At 37.3% G+C, this 22,357-nt stretch overlaps 1 protein-coding gene across 4 annotated transcripts in view; it reads right to left on the reverse strand.

Moving 5' to 3' along the window:
• IQCA1 (IQ motif containing with AAA domain 1) overlaps positions 1-22,357 on the reverse strand; it is a 166,314-nt gene that overhangs the window by 123,726 nt on the left and 20,231 nt on the right. For all 4 annotated transcript variants that reach the window (XM_077957952.1, XM_015111399.3, XM_015111398.3 and 1 more), the window contains one exon: positions 928-1,133. In XM_077957952.1, coding sequence (XP_077814078.1) covers positions 928-1,133 — 206 coding nt within the window. The remainder of the gene's footprint in view (positions 1-927; positions 1,134-22,357) is intronic.

Genomic DNA, 22,357 nt, shown 5'->3' on the forward strand with positions numbered 1-22,357 from the left:
GAACACCCTTAAATATGAATACGCTTGGAGCCTTGTCCCCAAAACTACCTATCTACCCATTTGATAAAGTTTGGATGCCCCCTCCAAATCTCATGTTGAAATGTGATCCCTAGCGTTGGAGGTAGGGCCTGGTGGGAGGTGTCTGGGTCAGGGGGGCAGATCCCTCATGGCTTGGTGCTGTCCTTGCTATAGTGAGGGAGTTCTTGCAAGATCTGGTTGTTTAAAAGTGTGTGTGGCACCACCCTCCCACTGCCAACCCCACACTCTCTCTTTTGCTCTTGCTCTTGCCATTTGACACGCCTCCTCCTGCATCACCTTCCACTGTAAGTTGAGTTAAAGCTCCCCAAGGCAAACAGGAGCAGATACCAGCACTATGCTTCCCATAAAGCTTGTAGAACCTTGAGCCAATTAAGTTTCTTTTCCTTAGAAATTATCTGGCCTCAGATATTTCTTCATAGCAACGCAAGAACCACATAACACACCATCATTTCAAGGAGACCTGGTGGCCAGGTGTCAAGTCCCAGGAATCAGCAGCTGCCTCAAAGCATTATGACCGAGAGGGACCATGATCGAGAATCTCAAGCTTCTTACAAGTAGAGAGGCTGGCTAGATGCCAGAAGGGAAGGTTGTTTCTGGGTCTCGTGGCTTTCGGACAGACCTGGCATGTGAAGTCCTGCCATCCTGGGGCTATGTCATGCACCCATTATATTCCAAGCCATGTGGTCACAGAGGCACTATGTGGGCCGTTTTTCCATATTTAAAAAAATTAATTTCTGAATTCTTAGCCTTGGCACTTCACGCTTCTAAAACGAAGCCAAGAAACCTCATGACTCTATATCAATATGCTTCTGTGCTTAAAAACATACAATAACCTCAGACACTAAAGAACAGACTGTCTGGACATATCACGATGTAGCTCATATTCACCTGCATTCAATGAACCAATGCCGGATCTGGTCTTGAAGGTTCTCCTTGATGTCCAGGCCTTCTATCAACTTTAGGTCATTCTTGATGGTAACCAGGGCTTCCCTGTAGTCCTCTTCATGCTTCATCTGCACCTCGTTCCGCAGGCGGTCCACCTTTTCAGCCTGGATTACTGTAGCACTGACTTCATTAAAGAGAGGAGGTGGATTCTGAAAATATATACAAACAAAAAGGTTTGAGGTCATAAAAGTTACAGAGCTGGCAAAAATATCAGAAACTAAACCAATGTGTTAATATCTTCCATAGTGTCCTAGCAAAGGCAAATAAGAAATGCAAGCATCCAGAGGAAGCAAAGCTAACTGAGTACATTTACTCAGTGTATTTAATCCACAGTCCCTGACGTAATGCTTTATGTTCTTTTGTTTTGAAGTTTTCAGCTTCAATATGTTTGAGGTTTCTCTCCTGTCAACAACATAGATCTGGATTAAAAAAACTCAATCTGAGAATTATAGAAAAGAAAAATTTTATTCATTGTATAGAAGAAACATTTGGAGATAATCTTATCTTAAGTTTCTTATCTAACACACTTTCTTTTTGTTTTGTTTTGTTTTTTTCCTTTCCTACCTTCTGCTGGATTTATGGAGTTAGTTTTGTTCATTCTTATCATGTAGTGGTTTAAAAATTATACATCTTATTTTAATCTTCTACTGGTTATCTTAAAATTTTAACATGTTATTTAATATCTGTATTTCTATCTGTCTAGAATTTATCATAATCTAGAGCTTCTTTGAACAAGTATAGGACCTATGCATGTGTTCACTTTTCTTCCCACAACCTCTCATTTTATAATATCATAGACTGTAATTAATTTTGAAAACATGTGTTTACATTTAACTATGAGATGTCCTGGTTTCTCTGTTTACCCTTTGCATTAGTCCATTTTTGCACTGCTATAAAAGAATACTGGAGGGTGGGTAATTTATAAGGAAAATAAGTTTATTTTGGCTCATAGTTCTGCAGGCTGTACAAGAAGCATGGTGCCAGCATCTGCGTGGCTTCTGGTGAGGCCTCAGGAAACTTACAATCATGGCGGAAGATGACAGGGAGCCAGTGCCTCACGTGGTGAAAGGGAGCAAGAGAGAAAGAAGGGGAGGTCCGAGATTCATATAAAAAACCAGATCTTGTGTGAACGGAGAGAATTCGCTTATCACCAAGGAGATGGTGCTAAGCCATTCATGAGAGATCTGCCCCCATGATCCATCACCTCCCACTAGGCTCCACCTCCAACATTAGGAATCACATTTCAACACAAGATTTGGAGGGGACAAACATCCAAACCATATGACCCTTGTTCTTTTTTGTATTCAGTTTTCCTTTTGCTGAAGTATGTCCTTGAGTGTAACTTTCAGAATGAATATGTATAGCCATAAATATTATAAGGACTTGCATTTGTAAGGATGTCTTCATTTGGTCCCTCCCACTTGAATGGCATTTTGGTAGTTCCTTTGAGGAATTCTACTTCTAATATGTAGAGTTTCCAGCTCCATTTTTGCAAACGGAATTGTTGTTCCTTTGCAAGTAAGCTGTTTACCTCCCTGAAAGTATTTATAATGCTTTACTCTTAAGAGTTTTGAAAGTTCATTAAAATGTATCTAGGTGTAGGCATTTCTTCATTCATTGTATTCTCCTTTGGTAGGTCTATTCAATATAAAGAATTACCTTCAACTCTTCAAGTTTTCCTTCTATTATCTCTTTCTCTCCATTTCCTTGTCTGCAGTAAACATTAGATAAATGCCAGACCACCAGATTGATCTTTCATGACTCCGAGCTTTTATATTTTCCATTTGTCTATTTGCACTAGGTGATAGTGCAAATAGGAGAAAAAAATCACTATGTTACAGCGCAGATAGGAGATTTCTTTAGCTTTATCTTCCAGAACCAATTTGCTTTTCAGTTATGTGTACCATTTGGATTATTTAAATTTTGGAGTGGTTACTGTTGTTGTTTTAATTTTGGGCATGCTCTTATATTCCCAGAATAGTTTCTTATTTTATACTTGTTCCTTTCTTATTTTTTGTAGTCACTATGGTGAACACTATTGTGATTGTTGCCATTAGGACAGGCTGCACCAATAGCTAAGTGGGCGAAATCCAGGAATACTAGGGAGCTCTGGAGTAAAGAAATGTCCAAGGGTAAGAGAACAACGTTAAAGTCCATTTTGAAAGCTGTGAAACAAGAATATGACAAAATTCAAGACCCTGTTTATAAGAGACATTAGCAAAACTATAAACTTAAATCAATTACTTCAAAAAAATCATTATCTTAAAGATTCAATTCATGTCTTAAACTAAAATTTTGAACGAATTAGTTAAATGTAACACAAATGTACACACACATATACACACACTCTCAAAGAAATACCTATGAACCTCTGGAGGTGGGAGGGATTTCACAATGAAGATGTCGTTAAAATACAGTGTCCACTCACCCCATAAAGTCAGTGAAAAGAGAACAGGAAACCACATATATCATACTTGGTAAATATATGCATTAGAAAATCCTAAGGAAATTTGAGCCAATTTTCTAAGTTTAGTAAAATGAGAACAAACAACTTTTCTTTTTTGGAGACAAAGTCTCACTCTGTCACCCAGGCTGAAGTACAATGGCACAATCTCAGCTCACTGCAACCTCTGCCTCCTGGGCTCAAGCAATCCTCCCACCTCAGCCTCCTGAGTAGTGGGAGTACAGGTGCGCACCACCACACTTGGGTGATTTTTTGTAGAGATGGGGTCTTGCTGTGTTGCCCAGGCTGGTCTTAAACACCTAAACTCAGGCAACTCACTCGCCTCTGCCTCCTAAAGTGCTGGGATCACAGGGGTGAACCACCATGCCTGGCTGAGAAAATACAACTTTTATGATGCTAGAAGAAAAACCCTAAAAATTACTTTTTAAAGTAATATAAAAGCAAATATAGAATGAGAATTACAGAATCATTTTAAAGAACAATGTTAAAAACAAATGATCATTAATTGCCTCAATAAAGGTGCTCAAAAGCATGACTTTTCTTTATATTATGTATTTGTGTCAAAACTGAACAGTAGGAATTTCCTTTATATTATCATTAAAATATCCAGTTCTTATATTGTCCAGGTAATGTTTTTCATTCCTAGTGTTTACATCTTAAGTGTGTAAGACATATAGCATAAATTCATATAGAGACTTTAATCTCTCCAATGGCTAATTTAGTTTTCATGGAGATGTTAAAATGGATCTCTGCAATAAATGACCCAAATTTTTTTTTTGCCTCTGATTGAAGTCTTGTATTAATAATGTCACAATTATCTACTGTATAATGTATCATCTGGTGTTGCTTTTCTCCAAATTATGTTGTTCCTGTCGTTATTTGTAGATTTCCTTCATAGACGTATACAGACAAACTATATTTTACCTGAGTCTTTTCTCCTTTCATCCCTACAAATGAATGAATGAGCAAGTGATTCTAATTTGTGTCTTGTCAACAGCCCTATACGATGTGTCCAAGAAACTTCCTAATACTTCCACAATCCATGAGTGCAACAAAACACTCAGCTGTCACTGGATTTTCCTAATAGCCCCTTGGCATGGTTCCTGTCTTACATATTCCTGTGCTGCGTTTCTTTATTCATGTCCACATCTATTTTCATTTCATTTTATTTTTATTTATATATTTTTTTTGTGAGACAGAGTCTCACTCTGTTGCCCAGGCTGGAGTGCAGTGGCACGATCTCGGCTCACTGCAACCTCTGCCTCCCAGGTTCAAGTGGTTCTCCTGCCTCAGCCTCCTGAGTAGCTGGGACTACAGGAGTGCACCACCACACCCAGCTAATTTTTGTATTTTTAGTAGAGACGGGGTTTCACCATGTTGGCCACACATCTATTATTTGAGGTGAGAATGAGGACATGACTATCCTACTAAACAGATGAGGAAACAGAGGTTCAGAACTCAGTGACTTTCCTGTCATTCCACGTTAATGAAGAATCCAGCAATAAGGCTTCCCGGCTCCTTTAGTGCTGTGTTTCTCCTATTACACCACGCTGTGCTGTTAATATGTGTGTATTCATGCATGTTTCTTGATATAGACTTTCTCTGACAAAAATACATTTGGGTCATTTGTGGCTCCTTTCTCTGGTTGCTTTTGAATTTAAAGGTTATAACATATTTAGGTCCTATGTTAATGAGCAGCTTTTCCTTTGGGCTAAAACATCTTTTCCTCTTTAGCAACTTTGGTCATGTGGAATTCAAATTTGTTAACTCACTGCATAAACAGCAGCTCATTTAAAAATAAATTACAAATATTAAAGGGAGATAGAGAACACGATAGTATACTATATATTGAAATACATCAGCTGTAGAATAATGCATCTTAATGAAGGCTTCCCATGTGAATAAACCATTATATTTACAAGCTTTCCATAGTTAATGACCCAGAACTGGATAACGAAACCTACATTTATAGCAAGGTCCTCTGTCAGCAAAAATATACATATTAATAATTGATGTTGCTGTAAAAATAGGACATAATGTGATGCCTCCTGAGTTTGTGGGGAAATAGGACTACATGGTCCATTAACTTAAAATGCTTATCTAATGTTTGATGGGCTTTGTCTTTAAAAATCCTTCTTCAAATTAGTAAGAGAAAATGGACATTTGTCCAAATGAAAGTCTGTTCAATTTATCAGCTGCAAATATACTTGCAAATAAGTGACTGAATGCTGTTAACTTTCTGGGGCAGTTCGCTGTCTCGCTGGATTGTGCTCTTTGTGGCGCTTTGTTGTTACCGAAGGCAAAGAAGGAGCAGGGTAGACATCTATTCCCAGCAAATGACCATCCTGTGAAATTTCTTGCCATCGTCAATGCAGAGATTGATGAGCACTGCGGCGCCCCTGGACACCTCAGTGTTCATTAGGACCTAGCACTTAGAGGCACATGTTCGGTCAGATCATTGGGCTCGCCGCATGCCCTGGCTCTAATTTTGCACATGGAAGACCTCACGCTGAGGAATGCACCACTCCTTAGTTGGTTCATTTCAAGATCATGCGAAGAGGGAGGTGTTCTTTAGTTTATTAAAATCAGCCATTTTGTTTCATCATTTCATTTCAGAGTAATATATCTATATTTATGTATCTGTGTTTATACAATATACCTACTCATAAAGATGAGCCCAGCAGGAGAAGTGAAGAAAGATAGTACGGATAGCTAGAGCTGATGGTTTGCTTTTACCCTCTGCTCAGAGCAAAGTTATGGTAAATCTTTATCTGAGATGCAACAATTTTAGTGGGCACAAAACTATTAAAGAATAAAAAATGTTCTAGCCTGTTAAGCCTAATTTCTGAAAAAATTTTTAGTATGTAAAAAAAATAGCTTTATTAGGAACTGGGTTATAAGAGGTCTAGTTGTGCTTATAATTAATTAGTGGTGGGCTTTTCATCTGTTACTCTTGTGTGCTTTCTTTAAACATATATTAAAATAAACACTTTGATGGCATTTATGGTTTCCGAGGTACTATTTTACGTGGTTGAAAAGTATTAACTCCCTTATTTCTCAACACAGCCTTATGCTACTAGGTAGCATTATTATCTTCATCTTTATATGAGAAAACTGAGGCACAAAGAAGTCAAGGAACTTGTCCAGGGTCACACAGCTAGGAAGTGGCTAGGGCTTTGGCCTGAGGCATCTATTTCTGGAGTCTCTGTTCTTACTCTCCATGCTTTGCTGTCTCTCTCTGCTGATAGGTTTCCTCTGACTTAAAAAAAATTATGGGTACTATAGACCATACTTTTATAAAAAATGTGCATTTGTAATTGCAATACTGCTGAACTGCCTTGCAAAGAGGCTGGGCTATTTACTCTCCCCTCACAAGAAGTGCATGACAATGTCTGTGCTTCTATACCTTGCCAACACTGTAACGTTAACTTTTTTGATATTTGCTAACTTAAGTAGATAAAAGATGGCAATTTAAGAAGCATTTTTGAATTATGAATGATGTGAGCATCTAAATGCATGTTAATAATCTATTTTAAAAATTAACAGCTAACACTTATGTAGTGCTTACTGCATGCTACTACTGCCAGACATTAGTTTAAATGCCTTACAGATAGCAATTTCTTTAATGCTTAACACAAATCTATGAGCTAGGAGTTATTACTGCCTCCATTTTACATGTATAGAAACTGTGGCACAAAGGGGCCAAGGTGCCAGCCCAAGTTCACACAGCTAGAAAACAGTCGAACTGGAATCTGAACCCAGGTAGGTTGGCTCCGGGGTTCTTGACCTTAACGGCTTTAAACTGCTGCATTACATCACTTTGCAATGAGCCCTCATATTAGATAAGTAAAGGCAGATGTCCTGCCCTAGAATGTAGACAAAGGAGTCCTGGGCTCAGGGGACAAACAGGAGGGTAAGGAAGAGAATTCTTTTCGTCATTTAGTCTCTGATGATCTGGAGACCTGAGACAAGAATAAAACTGCATCCCAATACGAAGAAAAAACTAAAAACAAAACCAGAGGCTCCCAAGTAACTAGATTGCAAAATCCCATGCAATAGAAAAGAAAACGGTGACTTTTCCTTTTTCTCCCCAAAGCCTCCTGAAGTGGCCTTTCGAAACCACAGATGCTTCCAGGCGTTCTTCTTGAAATTCTAATCTCCCCACTCAGGTGTCTGATGGCCCTGCAGACACAGTTGTACAGGACGCACTGCTTGTTGTGTTTGCAGACTTTTTGCTGGTGCCAAAACACAAGCTGTGTGCACAGGTAGCACCATTTTTGCCTCCACAATTCCCCCCTGCAGCTAGCTACAGTAGCCGCAGATGAGGTTTAAACCCTATGGGCTACTCCAAACCCTTTGCTTTACAGGATCATATTTTTAACAGACTACATTTTCAGTTCATAACTTCAGCAGTACATGATGACAAAGGCCAGGATGTTTTATAGTTTGAACTCAGTTGCACATGTATTTACACAACAATTTATTTATTTTGAATTTTTTTTTGTTGCATGAAATTATTTTGTGTTTTGTTGCATGAAAAGTTGTAGTTCTTGATAGTTTTCCACTCTATGAATCAGTCAGATATCGTGACAACATACTATAATTTTTCAAGATAATTAACATCAGCCAGCATTCCATGATGGCATATCTTACTCCAAGCTCCAGGCTAGACCATTTTCCTTCAGTCTGTCCTAAGGGCCTCCTAACAGCATCTCTGTGAAATAGGTAGCACTCTCCTGCCCTTAGAGAAGAAGAAACTGAGGCTCACTGGTAAGTATGTCACTCAAAATCCTTCCACTGGCACACTGCAGAGCTGGGCTTTGAGCCTAGCTCTGTCTGCCTGGGAAGCGCACACTCCCAACTGTCCTCCAACCCCATGCCTGGTTCTCCCTCAATGCAGGGGAGCAGGCCTTCAAAGCTGGTGCCTGGAAACTCACACTCGTTTCCAAGGTGCTGCTTCCTTCCCAGGACATGTAGGGAACAGCCCTTTTGCATTTAAAAAGTGTAACAAAACAAAAACAAAGCCAAACAAAAACCCACAAATTACAGCGAATCTATTTTTTGAGAATTTTTTTAAAAAATAAAAACAATCAAAGATCATCTGCAGCAAATATGATGAATAATACACATGACCAAGCTAGACTACATAGTTTCATTTCATTTTGAAATGAAAGTGTGATCATCAAAGAGAATTTCATTTAGATTCTTTGCTCACTTTGGCTTTGACAGCAATTCCCAGAGAGGAACCCCATGTTCTGAGGGCAACAAAAGCAGTTACAATATGCACAGAGCTTTCCCAAACGGAGTCTCGGGAGAGGGCCATGCTCATTTGGGCGCCCAAGCTCGTACTTGAGGTTAGCTGTTAATAAGAAAGAAATTGAATGTATTGGCCAAAAAATCATTTAGAATACAGCTTGCTTCATGTTAGAGTGGGAAAGTGAACAAGGTTTTATGCTGCTTTTAGGATTCAGTAGATGCGTTTAAAAGTGACAGGTCTTCCTCTTTAATAAGTGTTTCCCCAGTGTTCTTTATTATAATGCAAACATTGATAGCTTCAGGGTAACATAAAATATATGATGGTCATGACTGTAGGACAAATTATTTCAAAGGGATCCACAAAATGAAATGTATTACAATCATTAAGTTTCCTTCTACTTGATCCACTCCATTGGCTCTGCCAATTAAAATAATTGCACATAAATTTTAGAGTGCTATTTATTTTTCTTTGTATTTTAGAATATAAATATTTAAAATGGCAATATCCAAAAAAAGACAATTTATAGGACAATGGTAAAAGAAACATTTGGTCAGGAATTGAAGGCATGATGATGTCTCTTGCTCTAATTTTGGTTTCAGTTACTAAATAGTCACTCCTAGAAATATGCCAAACCTCTCCTAAAGATACAAATATGGTTTAGATCAGACAAGTCAATGGTTTCTACATTGGTATAGCGCAACAAAATGAAATAACAAAAAATAAACTTTAAAATGAGTAGGTAATATCTTAACCAGTGATATAGTGGAAAATATATTCAATTGCAAACATTTCTTGGATTTAGGGTAACAGATTTTGGATTTTTAAAAATGGTTTTCAGCCAGTGAACAGAAGATAACATTCTTTTAAAAACTGAATCCATATATCTCTTAATGGTGTAAAATTTCAATAGAACATGTCATGCCAAGTGAAGACATACTCAAGAAAAAAAAAGCAAACTGAAGAAAGTCACATTGAATACAAAACAGACGTTATTCTCTTTATACCAAACTTCATTCAGAAAAAATTAATACAAACTTCATTCATTTGAGCTGAGTACATATAAACTACAAAATAACACTAAAAGAAAGTTAAAAACATGTAATTCTATCTTTGTATGGTATCAGTGTAAGCTAGTAAGACTTTAGCATGAACAAACTGAACATTGCCTAAGTTTCTGGTGTGTGGCACAGCATAGGTGTTCAGTAAATGTAGACTGAATTAAATAAAATGGAAATCTAATTAAATAGAAGTTGTTGAATCCCAACTGATTCTAAAGTAATATTTCATGTTAAACTTAGATTGTATTAGATTAAATCTTTTGACTTCTAATTTAATTTTTACAGTAGAAAACTGGACGTAACAATTCTTTTTATAATTACATTCTATATCCATGTGTCTCTTATGGGTGTTGAGCAGAGAAATACTAACATATCATCATGTACCCATCTACCCATATACACCAAACAATCTGGAGATCTTAGGGGAAAAATTTATGAAACTCTACTGTCATTTAATATTACCTTTTTTGTTTTGTAAAACGTAGTACTATTTCTTTATTTTAAAAAATGAATGCATAATAGATGTACACATTTTCAGTGTATATGTGATATCTGGATATATTCATGTAATGTGTAATTATCAAATCAGGGTAATTGGACTATCCATCATCTCAAATATTTATCTTTTCTTTATACTGAGAACATTCAAATCCTACTCTTTTAGCTATTTAGAAATATACAATTGATTATTGTTAACTATACTCACCTTATTGAACTATCAAACACTAGATCTTATTCCTTCTAAAGAACTGTATTTTTCTACCCATTAATCAATGTCTCTTCATCTCCCCTCACCCACCTACCCTTCCAGTCCTCTGGTAACCACCAATCTACTCTGTATCTTCAGATGATCTACTTTTTTAGCTCCCATGTATAAGTGAGAATATGTGATTTTTGTTTTTCTGTGCTGGCTTATTTCACTTAACATAATGACCTCCTGTTCCATTCATGTCTGCAAATGACAGGATTTCATTACTTTTTATGGCTGAATAATATTCCATTGTGTGTATACATACCACATTTTCTGTATTCACTTATCTGCTAATAGGCACTTAGGTGGATTCCATATCTTGGCTATTGTGAATAGTGCTGCAACAGACATGCAAGTGAAGTTATCTCTTTGATGTATTGGTCTCCTTTCTTTGGGATATGCACTCAACAGTGGGATTGCTGGATCATATGGTATTAGGTTGGTGCAAAAAGTAATTGTGGTTTTTGCCATTACTGTTAATGGTTCTATCAGCCTAATAGTTGTATTTTTAGTCTTTTGAGGAACTTCCATACTGTTTTCCATAGTAGCTAATTTGCATTCCCACCAACAGTGCACAGGCGTTCCTTTTTCTCCACATTCTTGCTGGAATCCATTATTTTTTGTCTTTTTGATAATAATGTATTTTGATTTGATTTTGCATATGGTGAGATATAGGGGTCTAGCTGTAATCTTCTGCATATGGTAATCCAGTTTTCCTAGCACCATTTATTGAAATGACTGTCCTTTCTCCAATGTAGGTTCTTGGAACTTTTGTCGAAAATAAATGGGCTGTAAATGCATGGATTTATTTCAGGGTTTTCAATTTGTTCCATTGGTCTGTGTGTCTGTTTTCAAGCCAGTATCATGCTGCTTTGGTTACTACTGTTTTGTAGTATATTTTGAAGTCAGGTAGTGTATGTAATACCTCCAGCTTTGTTCTTTTTGCTCAGGATTGTTTGGGCTATTCAGCGTCTCTTGTGGTTCTATAGGAATTTTAGAATTTTTTTTTTTTTTTTTTTTTGAGACGGAGTCTCACGCTGTTGCCCAGGCTGGAGTGCAGTGGCGCGATCTCGGCTCACTGCAAGCTCCGCCTCCCGGGTTCCCGCCATTCTCCTGCCTCAGCCTCCTGAGTAGCTGGGACTACAGGCGCCCGCCACCGCGCCCGGCTAATTTTTTGTATTTTTAGTAGAGACCTACTCCTGACCTTGTGATCTGCCCGCCTCGGCCTCCCAAAGTGCTGGGATTACAGGCTTGAGCCACCGCGCCCGGCCTGAATTTTAGAATTTTTTTTATTTATTTTTGTGAAGAATATCATTGTTATTTTGATAGAGATTGCACTAAATCTGTAAATTTATTGGGTAGTATTCATATTTTAACAGTATTAATTCTTCCAATCCATGAGCATGGAATATATCATTCCATTTTTTTGTGTCCTCTTCAATTTTTTCATCAGCGCTTTATAGTTTTCCTTGTAGAAATCTTTCACTTCTTTGGTTCATATTTCTTTTCTAGGTGTTTCATATCTTTTGTAGGTACTGTAAATGGGATTACTTTTTTGAATCTTTTTAGATTTTTTCACTGTTGGCTATAGAAATGCTACTGATTTTTGCATGCTGGTTTGTTTCCTGTAACTTTACTGAATTCATTTATAAATTCTCCCAGTTTTTTGATGGAGTCTTTAGGTTTTCCTAGCTATAAGATCATATCATCTGCAAAAAAGGCTAATTTGACTTCTTCCTTTCCAATTCTGATGTCTTTGATTTTTCTCTTTTGACAAATTACTCTGGCTAGGACTTCCAGTACTATGTTGAATAAAAGTTGTAAGAGTGGGCATCCTTGTCCTGCTCCAGAGCTTAGAGGAAAGGCTTTCAAATTTTCCCCCATTCAGTATGATGTTAGCTGTGGGTTCGTCATATATTGCCTTTACTGTTGGGAGGTATGTTCTTTCGGTGTCCAGTTTGTTTAGAATTGCTATAGTAAAGGGATGTTGAATTTTACGGAATGCTTTTTCAGCATCTATTGAAATGATCACACAGTTTTTGTTCTTGGTTTTGTTAATGTGATGTTTCATGTTTATTGATTTGTGTATGCTGAACCATTCTTGCATCTCTGGGATGAATCCTGCTAGGTCATGGTGAATGATCTTTCTTTTTTTTTTTTTCCTGATTGTATTTTTTTAAATGTAATTTCCAGGGTACATGTGCAGCATGGGCAGGTTTGTTACATAGGTAAATGTGTGCCATGGTTGTTTGCTGCACCTATCAACCCATCACCTAGGTATGAAGCCCCACATGCATTAGCTATTTTTCTTGATGCTCTCCCTCCACCCGCCCCCCACCTCCAACAGGCCCCACTGTGTGTTGTTTCCCTCCCTGTGTCCATGTGTTCTCGTTGTTGTGAATGATCTTTTTAAAGCATTGTTGAGTTTGGTTTGTTAGTGTTTTGTTGAGGATTTCTCCATCTATGTTCATTGGGGATGTTGGCCGGTAGTTTTCTTTTTTTGTTGTGTCTATGTCTGGCTTTGGTACCAGACCTTATAGAATGAGTTTGAAAGTACAGATGACTTTTGAACCACATGGGAGTTAGGAGTGCTGGTGCCACACACAGCAAAAAAATCTACACATAGCATTTGACTCCCCAAAACTACTAATAACTTGTTGACCAGATGCCTTACTGATAACATAAACAGTCCATTAACACATATTTTATATATTACATGTATTACATACTGTATTCTTGAAGCGAGAGAAAAGAAAATGTTATTAAAATCATAAGAAAGAGAAGATTATTTATTACTAAGTAGAAATCTATCATCATAAAAGTTTTCATCCTCATTGTCTTCAAACTGAGTAGGCTGAGGAGGAGGAGAAAGAGGAGAGGTTGGTCTTGCTGTCTTAAGGGTGGCAGAGGCAGAAGAAAAATCTGCTTATAAGTGGGCCCATGCAGTTCAAACCTGTGTGGTTCAAGTGTTACCTGGTCTTTTGTTCTCTTTAATTTTTTTTTTAATAGTTTGAGTAGTATTGGTATTAGTTCTTTAAATGTTTGATAGCATTTAGTAGGGAATCCATCAGGTCCTGGGCTTTTCTTTGATGAGAGGCTTTTTATTATTGATTCAATCTCATTAGTCATCACTGGTCTGTTCAGGTTTTCTGTTTCTTCATGGTTCAATTTTGGTAGGTTGTACACGTCCAGAAATTTATCTGTTTCTTATAGACTTTCTAAATTGTTGATGTACAGTTTTTTTGTCATAGTTTCTAATGATCCTATATATTTCTGTGGTATCATTGTTAAGTCTCTTCTTAAATTTCTGATTTCTTTTATTTTGGTCTTCTCTCTTTTTTCCTCCTAGTCTAGCTAAAAGTCTGTCAATTTTGTTATCTTTTCAAAAACCCAACTTTTCATTTTGTTGATTTGTGTGTATATGTGTTTTAGTATCAATTTCATTAATTTCTGCTCTGATCTTAATTTCTTTCCTTTCACTAATTTTGGGTTTGATTTCTCCTTGCTTTTCTAGTACCTTGAGGTACACTATTAGGTTGTTTGAGCTCTTTCTGTTTTTCTGACGTAGGCCTTTATTTGCTATAAACATCTCTCTTAGTGCTGCTTTTGTTATATCCCATGGATTTTCATATGTTGGTTTCCATTTTCATTTGTTTCAGGAACTTTTAAAATTTTTTTGTTAATTTCTTCATTGACCTGTTGGTCATTCAGGAGCATGTTGTTTAATTTCCACGTTTGTGTAATTTCCAAGTTTTCTCTTGTTATTGATTTCTAGTTTTATTCTATCATTATCAGAAAAAATACTTGATAGGATTTCAAATTTTTAAAATTTGTTTTGTGGACTAACACATAGTCTATTCTGGAGACTATTCCGTGTGCTGACGAGAAAAATGTGTATTCTGCAGCAGTTGGGTAAAATGTTCTGTAAATGTCAGTTAGGTCCATTTTGGTCTAGTGTGTAGCTTAATTCTCATGTTTCTTTGTTGATTTTCTTTCTGGATGATCTGTCCACGACTGAGAATGGGGTGTTGAAGCCACCTATTGTTATTGTATTGTAGTATATCTCTCCCTTTAGGTTGATTTAATGTCTGCTTTATATTTGGGTGCTCCAGTGTTGGTTTAATATATAATTATTCTCTTGCTGAATTGACTCCTTTATCATTATATAGTAGCCTTTTGGGGTTCTTTTTTACAATCCTTGGTTTGTATTTTTTTTTTTTTTTTTTTTTTTTTTTGAGATGGAGTCTTGCTCCGTCACCCAGGCTGGAGTGCAGTGGTGCGATCTCGGCTTACTACAGCCACCACCTCCCAGGTTCAAGCGATTGTCCTCTCGAGTGGCTGGGACTACAGGTGCCTGCCACAACATCTGGCTAATTTTTGTATTTTTAGTAGAGGGGGGCTTCACCATGTTGGCCAGGCTGGTCTTGAACTCCTGACCTCAAATGATCCACGTACCTCAGCCTCCCAAAGTGCTGGGATTACAGGTGTGAGTCACTGCGCCTGGCCAGTTTGTGGTCTATTTTATTTAACAGAGGTATACATATTCCTGTCCTTTTTTTCCACTTGCATGGAATATCTTATTCCATTCCTTTCTTTAAGTCTATGTGTGTCTTTATAGGTGAAAGTGGCTTCCTGTACACAGCATATGGTTGGATCTTTTAATTTTTAAAATCCATTCAGCCACTCTATATCACTTAACTGGAGAATTTAGACCATTTACATTAAATGTTATTTTTGATAGGTAAGAATGTACTACTGCCATTTACATTTTTTTTCTGGTTGTTTGTAACTCCGCTCGTCCTTTCTTATACCCTTCCTTTGTGTTTAGGTGATTTTCTCTAGCAATATGTTTTAATTAATTGCTTTTTATTTTTAGTGTATCTATCATAGGTTTTTGCTTTCTGGTTATCATTAGGCTTACAACAAATCATATAAGTTATTTTAAACACATGAGGACTTACCTTTGATCACAAAGAAAGGCATAAAGGAAAAAACTAAAACAACTATACTTTATCTCCCCATATTTTGACTTTTTGTTGTCTCAATTTACATCTTTTTATATTACTTGTCTCTTAACAAGCTGCTGTAGTTATTGTTAATTTTGATAGTCTTTTAGTCTTACTAGAGATATGAGTGGATTACACACCACAATTACAGTATTAATTTGGCCTTGTCTGTATGCTTACTTTTATCAGTGGCTTTTAGATCTTTAAATGTTTTCTTTCTGCATGTTAGTGTCTTTTTCTTTCAGACTGAAGAACTCCCTTAGCATTTCTTGTTAAATGAGACTGGCAGTGATGAATTCCCTCAAATTCTGTTTGTCTGGGAAACACTTTATCTCTTCTTCATGTTTGAAATTCAGCTTTGTTGAGTGCAGTATTCTTGGTTGACAGGTTTTTTTTTTTTTTTTCTTTCAGAACTTTCAATATATTGTTCTACTACCTCCTGGCTTGTATGGTTTCCTTTGAGAAGTTGTTACCAAACTGGAGCTCCGTTATACATTATTTGCTTCTTTTATCTTGTTGCTTTTAGACTCCCATTGCTGTCATTGACTTTTGAGAGTTTCATTATTATACACCTTGGGATAGTCTTATTTGGGTTTAATGTGTTTGGTGATCTCTAACCTTCCTATACTTGGATATTTTTATCTTTCTCTAGGTTTGAAATATTTTCTGTTATTATTTATTTGAATAAGCTTCTACGCTTTTTCAACTCTATCTTGAATACCAATGATTCTTAGATTTGCTCTTCTGAGGCAATTTTCTATATATTGTAGGTATTCTTCATTCCTTTTCATTCTTTTTCTCCTCTGACTGTGTATTTTCAAATAGCTTGCCTTCAAGCTGATTCTTTCCTCTGCTTGATCCATTTTGCTGTTAAGAACCTCTAATGTATTTTTCTGTCTAGCAAATGTATTTACCAGTTCCAGGATTTGATTTTTAAAAATTATTTCAATACCTTTGTTAACTTTCTCTGACAAATTTAAAAATTGCTTTCCTGTGTTATTTTGGAGTTGGCTGAGTTTCCTTAAAATTGCTATTTGGAATTATTGATCTGATGGCACACATGTTGCCATCTCATTAGGGTCAGTCACTGGCTTCTTGCTTTGTCTCATTGAGGAGGTCACATTTCCTGTTGGCTGTTATTTCTTGTTGGTGTAGGTCTATGTCTTGTCATTGAAGAATTAGTTATTTTTTCCAGTCTTTTCTGTCTGGATTGTTTTGGTTTCCCTTTCATATGTTTGCTTAGGGGTTCTTTACAATTTACCTGTTGAATTTCCTTTATTGCTAGGTCACTGCCTCCTTTTCAGTACTGTATGGAGCCTTAAGCCCAGGTTTGCATTAGCTCTAGCAAATGTTTGGAGTGCTGCCTGTCCCAATGGGGAAGGTCCCAAAGGGGATATCCCTGCTATGCAGGAAGGCTGGCTAGTGGTTTGTGCCTGGGGGACCTGTGGAGCCTGCCTTCTACAGTGTGGTGCTGCTGAACAGCCATTCTGACTTTGCATCTCTTTTGGCCAAGACACAGTGAAGAGTTTTGTGGGCTGGGGTTGCTAGTCCTGCCTTTCCCTTTGTCTCTGGCTGCCCTAAAAGGTTTTTATCCCTACGATACTCATGATGCTTCCTGTAGGTTGAGGCAGGGATAGTTCTCCTGCAAGGGAACCCAAGATGGGGAAGCTGGTTGTTTACTCTCACTTTCTCCAGGGTAGAAGCCATGAGTCTGGGGGAGATTTTCCATACATGAGGTGCCTGGCAGATTGTGGGGAGGAGCACTGTGGATATAGAAGTCTAATTTTCTTACTATTGGCTCAGAGTTTTTTTTACTTCTCTGTGGCCCTGGAGGTCATGTCATCCTTAAATTTGAGTTATGGGACATTGATGGTGATAATCTTGGTGCTGGATATTCGTTTTTGATTTTCTGTTGTGGGGAGTGAAGTCAGGCTGCTTCTATTCTGACATTTTGGTGAGCTGCTTTTACTTTTAAATATGTGTTTTTTTCTAATTAACGAAGTAAAAATTTGACTATTTTAGAAAATGTGATGATTACAGACAAAAAAGAAATCTCCCAAAGCTCACACATTAAAACATCAGCTTTATTCAGACTTGGCATATTTTCTTTCTTTCTTTCGTATGTGCGTGGATGCTGTATATACTTAGTTGTAGTCTTTACCCTTCAGATGAAATCTATATACTTTAGAATTATACACATAACATGTATAATTCTAAATCCTGAATTTTTACCTTGAGCATTTTCACGTAGTCAAAATTAGTCAGAAACACAGTTTTTAATGCTGGCATATCACTACATTATACAGGGACATCATACATTATTTAACATTGTAATTATTTACCTAGATACATACTGTAAGAATACTAAAATAAGTTATTTCCAATTTTTTCACTATTAAAAAGAACACTGTCAGGAACTCCTATGCACACACATCTCTATTTTTGGTGATTATCTGAAGACAGAAATGTAACTTAAGGATGAAGAATATAAATATCTTAACCATCCTGTGGCAACTTGCCAACTGGCTTTCAGAAAGGCTGAGTCCATTTAACTCCCTGTGTTAAGAATGAGCATCTCATCACCGCCTTGCCAATAATTATAATTTTAAAAACTGTTAATATTCTCCTAATAAGACAGACACCACTTACCCCATTTCACTAATTCTAAGATGCACATTTTTCATAGTTTAGCATATCTGAAATTAGGGATGGATGTATATTACAATCAAGGTTGTGTTTCGGCTTATTTGGCAGCATTTTTTTCTTAATGGCAACTAAAAATAATGATGCATCTTACAATTGATGATATCTTAGATTCAACGAAATTACAGTAGAATCTCATGTAATTTTTATTTTGTATTTTTGACCACTAGGTAAGAGCCATGATTTATACAGAACCATTTCAGTATACATTTCAACGTGCCAGTGAATTTTTTAAAACAAATTTAATTGTGGTAAAAGAACATAATATAAAATATACCAGTGTAACTATTTTTCAGTGTGCCTTTAAGTAGTGTTAACTATATTCACGTTATTGTGCAACAGATGTCTAGAACTTTTTCATCTTGAAAATGGAAACTCTGTATCCATTAAGCAACAACTCCCCTTTTCTCCTTCCCCAGCCCCTGGCAACCACCACCTATTTTCTGCCTTCATGGGTTTGACTACTTTAGATAGTGCATATAGGTGAAATCATACAGTATTTGTCTTTATGTGACTAGCTTATTTCACTTAGCATAATGTCATCCATGTTGCAGCACGTGTCAGAATTTCCTTCTCTTTTATAGCTGAATAATATTCTACCCAGTGAATTTCTAAATCATAAAAATTTTTAACAACTTGCAGAAATTGCTGACCCATTGGATTCTGACAGCACACCTAAACAACTAAAAAGTAAAGGACAGGGCTGGGTCCCAAGGGGTTCCAATTTCCAAAAACAAATGTTGGCTTATTTTTGAAACACAAAGATCAAACAGAAATCAAGAATGTAGGTGATAAAAATCAAGATATTTTTGAAATCATATCTGCTCTTTTGGTGTTATTTCCTGTTTTTTAGGGCATAAGCTTGGATATCACAATTTGAGAGTTTACAAACACAGATATGGTAAGACCATGCCCCTCCACCAGGAAACTAGGCAGTTCCAAGTTTCTGGAACATGGACTTGAATTCTTTCCTCAAGCAAAATAATTATGTGTGAACAACAAAGGCCATGTGGAGAGGCCACGACTGCAGGTGGAGCAATGCATGACGAGGGGCCAGAGTAAAATGTAAACTATTCTAAAACTAAATGAACTTGCCGTGTCATTTAGAACGTGCCATTATAAAACTGATGAAAATTACAGGGCAATATCCTGAAAATTCAACTAAATTATATTTTAGTTATACTTAATACCACTGGCAAAATCTTTTAATTTATTTTAAATCCTAAAATCCCCCAAAAGAAAATTGAATATTTATACAAGAAGACTTAATTAAAATATGGCTTAAATGGTTAGGTTTACGGTTGATCACAGAACAAAAGGATTTAAAGTATCAACCACATAGTGGTGACCACTTTATTTATTTTCCCTGAAAGTGAGAAGAGGAAGGCAGTATTAGAAATTAACACTGAAACCTAAAAACAAAGAAGATTAGAAAGAAAACCATATCCTCACATTGGTTAAAATGTTGTATTTGTTTTACTTCTTACGTTATTCTCTGACATTTCTACTGTGTCTACTGTTATAGACAGAAAAGAAAAGAATCCCGATTTTTGTCTTACCTGAAGTACATATTTGTTAAGTACATAGAATTGGAAAAACGTATTTCAACTGGAGTATTATTTGATTAAGGTACAATTTTAAAAGCTACAAATTACTTAAGTCATGATTCATGTCTTTTCCCCCTCTGACATAATTTTGAATATGCATTTTATCTGTAATTTTTTAGACATAAAACACATGTTTATTGCAGAAAGATGTAAGACTAAGCAAAAATTAAAAAATAGAATCATGGTGTTCATATTTTACATTTCCCAAAATATGTAGAAACTCTAAAACATCACTTCTAAAGATACATAATGGGATATTTTAAGTATTTCTGGGCACCAATTTCTTACAATTCTAAAAATATACTAATATGAATATCTATATATTGTATACTTTGCTCATATTCTTGGCTTTTTTTTTTTTTTTTTTTTTTTGGAGCAAAGAAATTCCAAGGGTTGGCACTACTGGGAAAGAAGGTGTGTTTGTAATGAGACAAACTGAACTTAGAAAGGTGGGCAAGTAAAACCTCAGTGGCAGTCCCTGGGATTGTACTTGCCACTCGGTCCTTACCCAAACTGAGTGTCATCCTTACTGGGTCTCTTTTCTTTTGTTAGCATGGATTTTTAAAAGCGATTTAAGTTTCCTTATGGGCACTGTGCTGCACGGGGAGACTCCCCCTTCTCAGCCCTCATTCCTTGGTGCCTGCTTCCCGGCCGCCCGACCTGCGTCATGATCTGAGGGTTCTTCCTGCCTTCTTTAGCGCCCTCCCTTTATTCCTTACAGACATTCTCCTACTAAGTCTCTTGCGTGCCTAATTCCACCATGGCCTCTGCTCTCACAGGACCCAAACTAACAGAGGAACTTTGAAGCTCTTTTCAGCATTTGCTGCATGGTTGTTTTATTTAGGTTTTTTCTCCTTTGGTCAGTTTTGCTATTCATACTTCCCTAGACAGTTTTCTCTGTTCAATATTTTCTATTTTATGACCATAATTGTTCATGACATCACCTAATAGTTTTTAACTTGCTAGTGCCTGTGGTCATTGTATACTGCGTATATGACCACATATATGTCATATATATGTATGTGTATATATATGTCATGTGTTTGTAAATATACATATACATATATATAATATTTGTCATACATTTGTATTTTCTTTTCTTCTTTTCTTGATTAGTCTCACCAGGGCTCTGTATGTTATTAGCATTTTCAAAGACCGAGTCATTGTTTATCAATGTTCCTGTTTCGACATTTTTACCTGGGCACTGGATAGGGGGTATCAAGCCAAGTAGCTCACCAGAACACACCTTAGGTCAATGCTGGAACAAGTCCCAAACATGCTTTCTTCTCTTTTTAAAATTACAATGTCCTTTAATGAAAACTGAGCAGGTCAACAAAGCCCCACTAGGACTGACTGGTCCCCTTCTCTGGTCATAATGAGCTTTGCAAAGAACTGGCTTCAGGGGGTTTGACAGCTGCCTCCAAGGGCTGAAGGGATTGTCATGTGAAAGGGAAAGAGGACACATTCCAAGCTACTGCAGGGGACAGAGCCCAGCCTGGCAGTGGGATCTGCAGGGAGGCCAACTGCAGTTTAATGAAAGAGAATGGGCTCCTGTGGGAGGCAGAGGTTCTGTTTTCAGGAGGGGCTCGGGCAGAGGACAAGTCAGCCTTCCTCAGATGCCATGCACTCGATGAGGCAAAGCATGCAGAAAAATCTTTAGCAGCAGACAGACTCTAAGATGGTCCCAGTGACCCTGCCTTCTGGTCCTCTTCCCTCATGTAATCCCCTCCCCTTGAGTGTGGGTGGCCCCTATACCTTGCTTCTAACCAATATGATAGGGTGAAGGTAATGGGATGCCACTTCTGTGATCATTTGCGTAAGATTCTGAGCAGCCCCTCTCTCCCTGCTGGCTTAGACGAAGGCAGCTGCCATATGGAGAAGCCCACATGGCATGGAGCTGGGGGCTGCCTCCAGCTAACAGCTGGCATGAACTGTGGCCCAGGATCTGATGCCCTACAGGGAAGAGAATCTTGCCAGCAACCACACAAGCTTGGAAGCAGGCCCTTCCACAGTTGATCCTCAGATGAGACCTCAGCCCTGGCTGACACCTTGACTGTAGCCTTGTGAGATCCTGAGCGGAGGACCTAGTTAAGGGGTACCCAGATTCCTGGTCCTCAGAAACTGTGAGACAACAAATTGGTGTTTTAAGCTACTAAGTTTGTGGTAACATTGTTATGTGACAATAGATAACTAATCCATCTTTCCAACTCTATGATTCAGTAATCACCAGCACCAAAAAAAAAAAAAAAAAGGCCTGCTGTATCAATGCAAACCTACTGTCATGACCGTCCATACTAATATAGTGGTGTGCACTGCTGACATCAGACAGGAATAGCAGATTGTGACAGCTCCTAGCCTGTTTCCACATCTATACCATTCCGCATCTTGCAAAGAAATATGTAAATGGATATAACTCTGATCTCTTCAGATCTCCCTGAGCAGGTTTCTGTACCATATGGGTGACTCCATTCCATTAAATCATGTATTTTTCTTTCCTTTCTTCCCTCAAAAACTCTCTAAAGAAGAC

Source organism: Macaca mulatta, chromosome 12, assembly GCF_049350105.2.
Source record: "Macaca mulatta isolate MMU2019108-1 chromosome 12, T2T-MMU8v2.0, whole genome shotgun sequence".
Lineage (NCBI taxonomy): Eukaryota > Metazoa > Chordata > Mammalia > Primates > Cercopithecidae > Macaca > Macaca mulatta.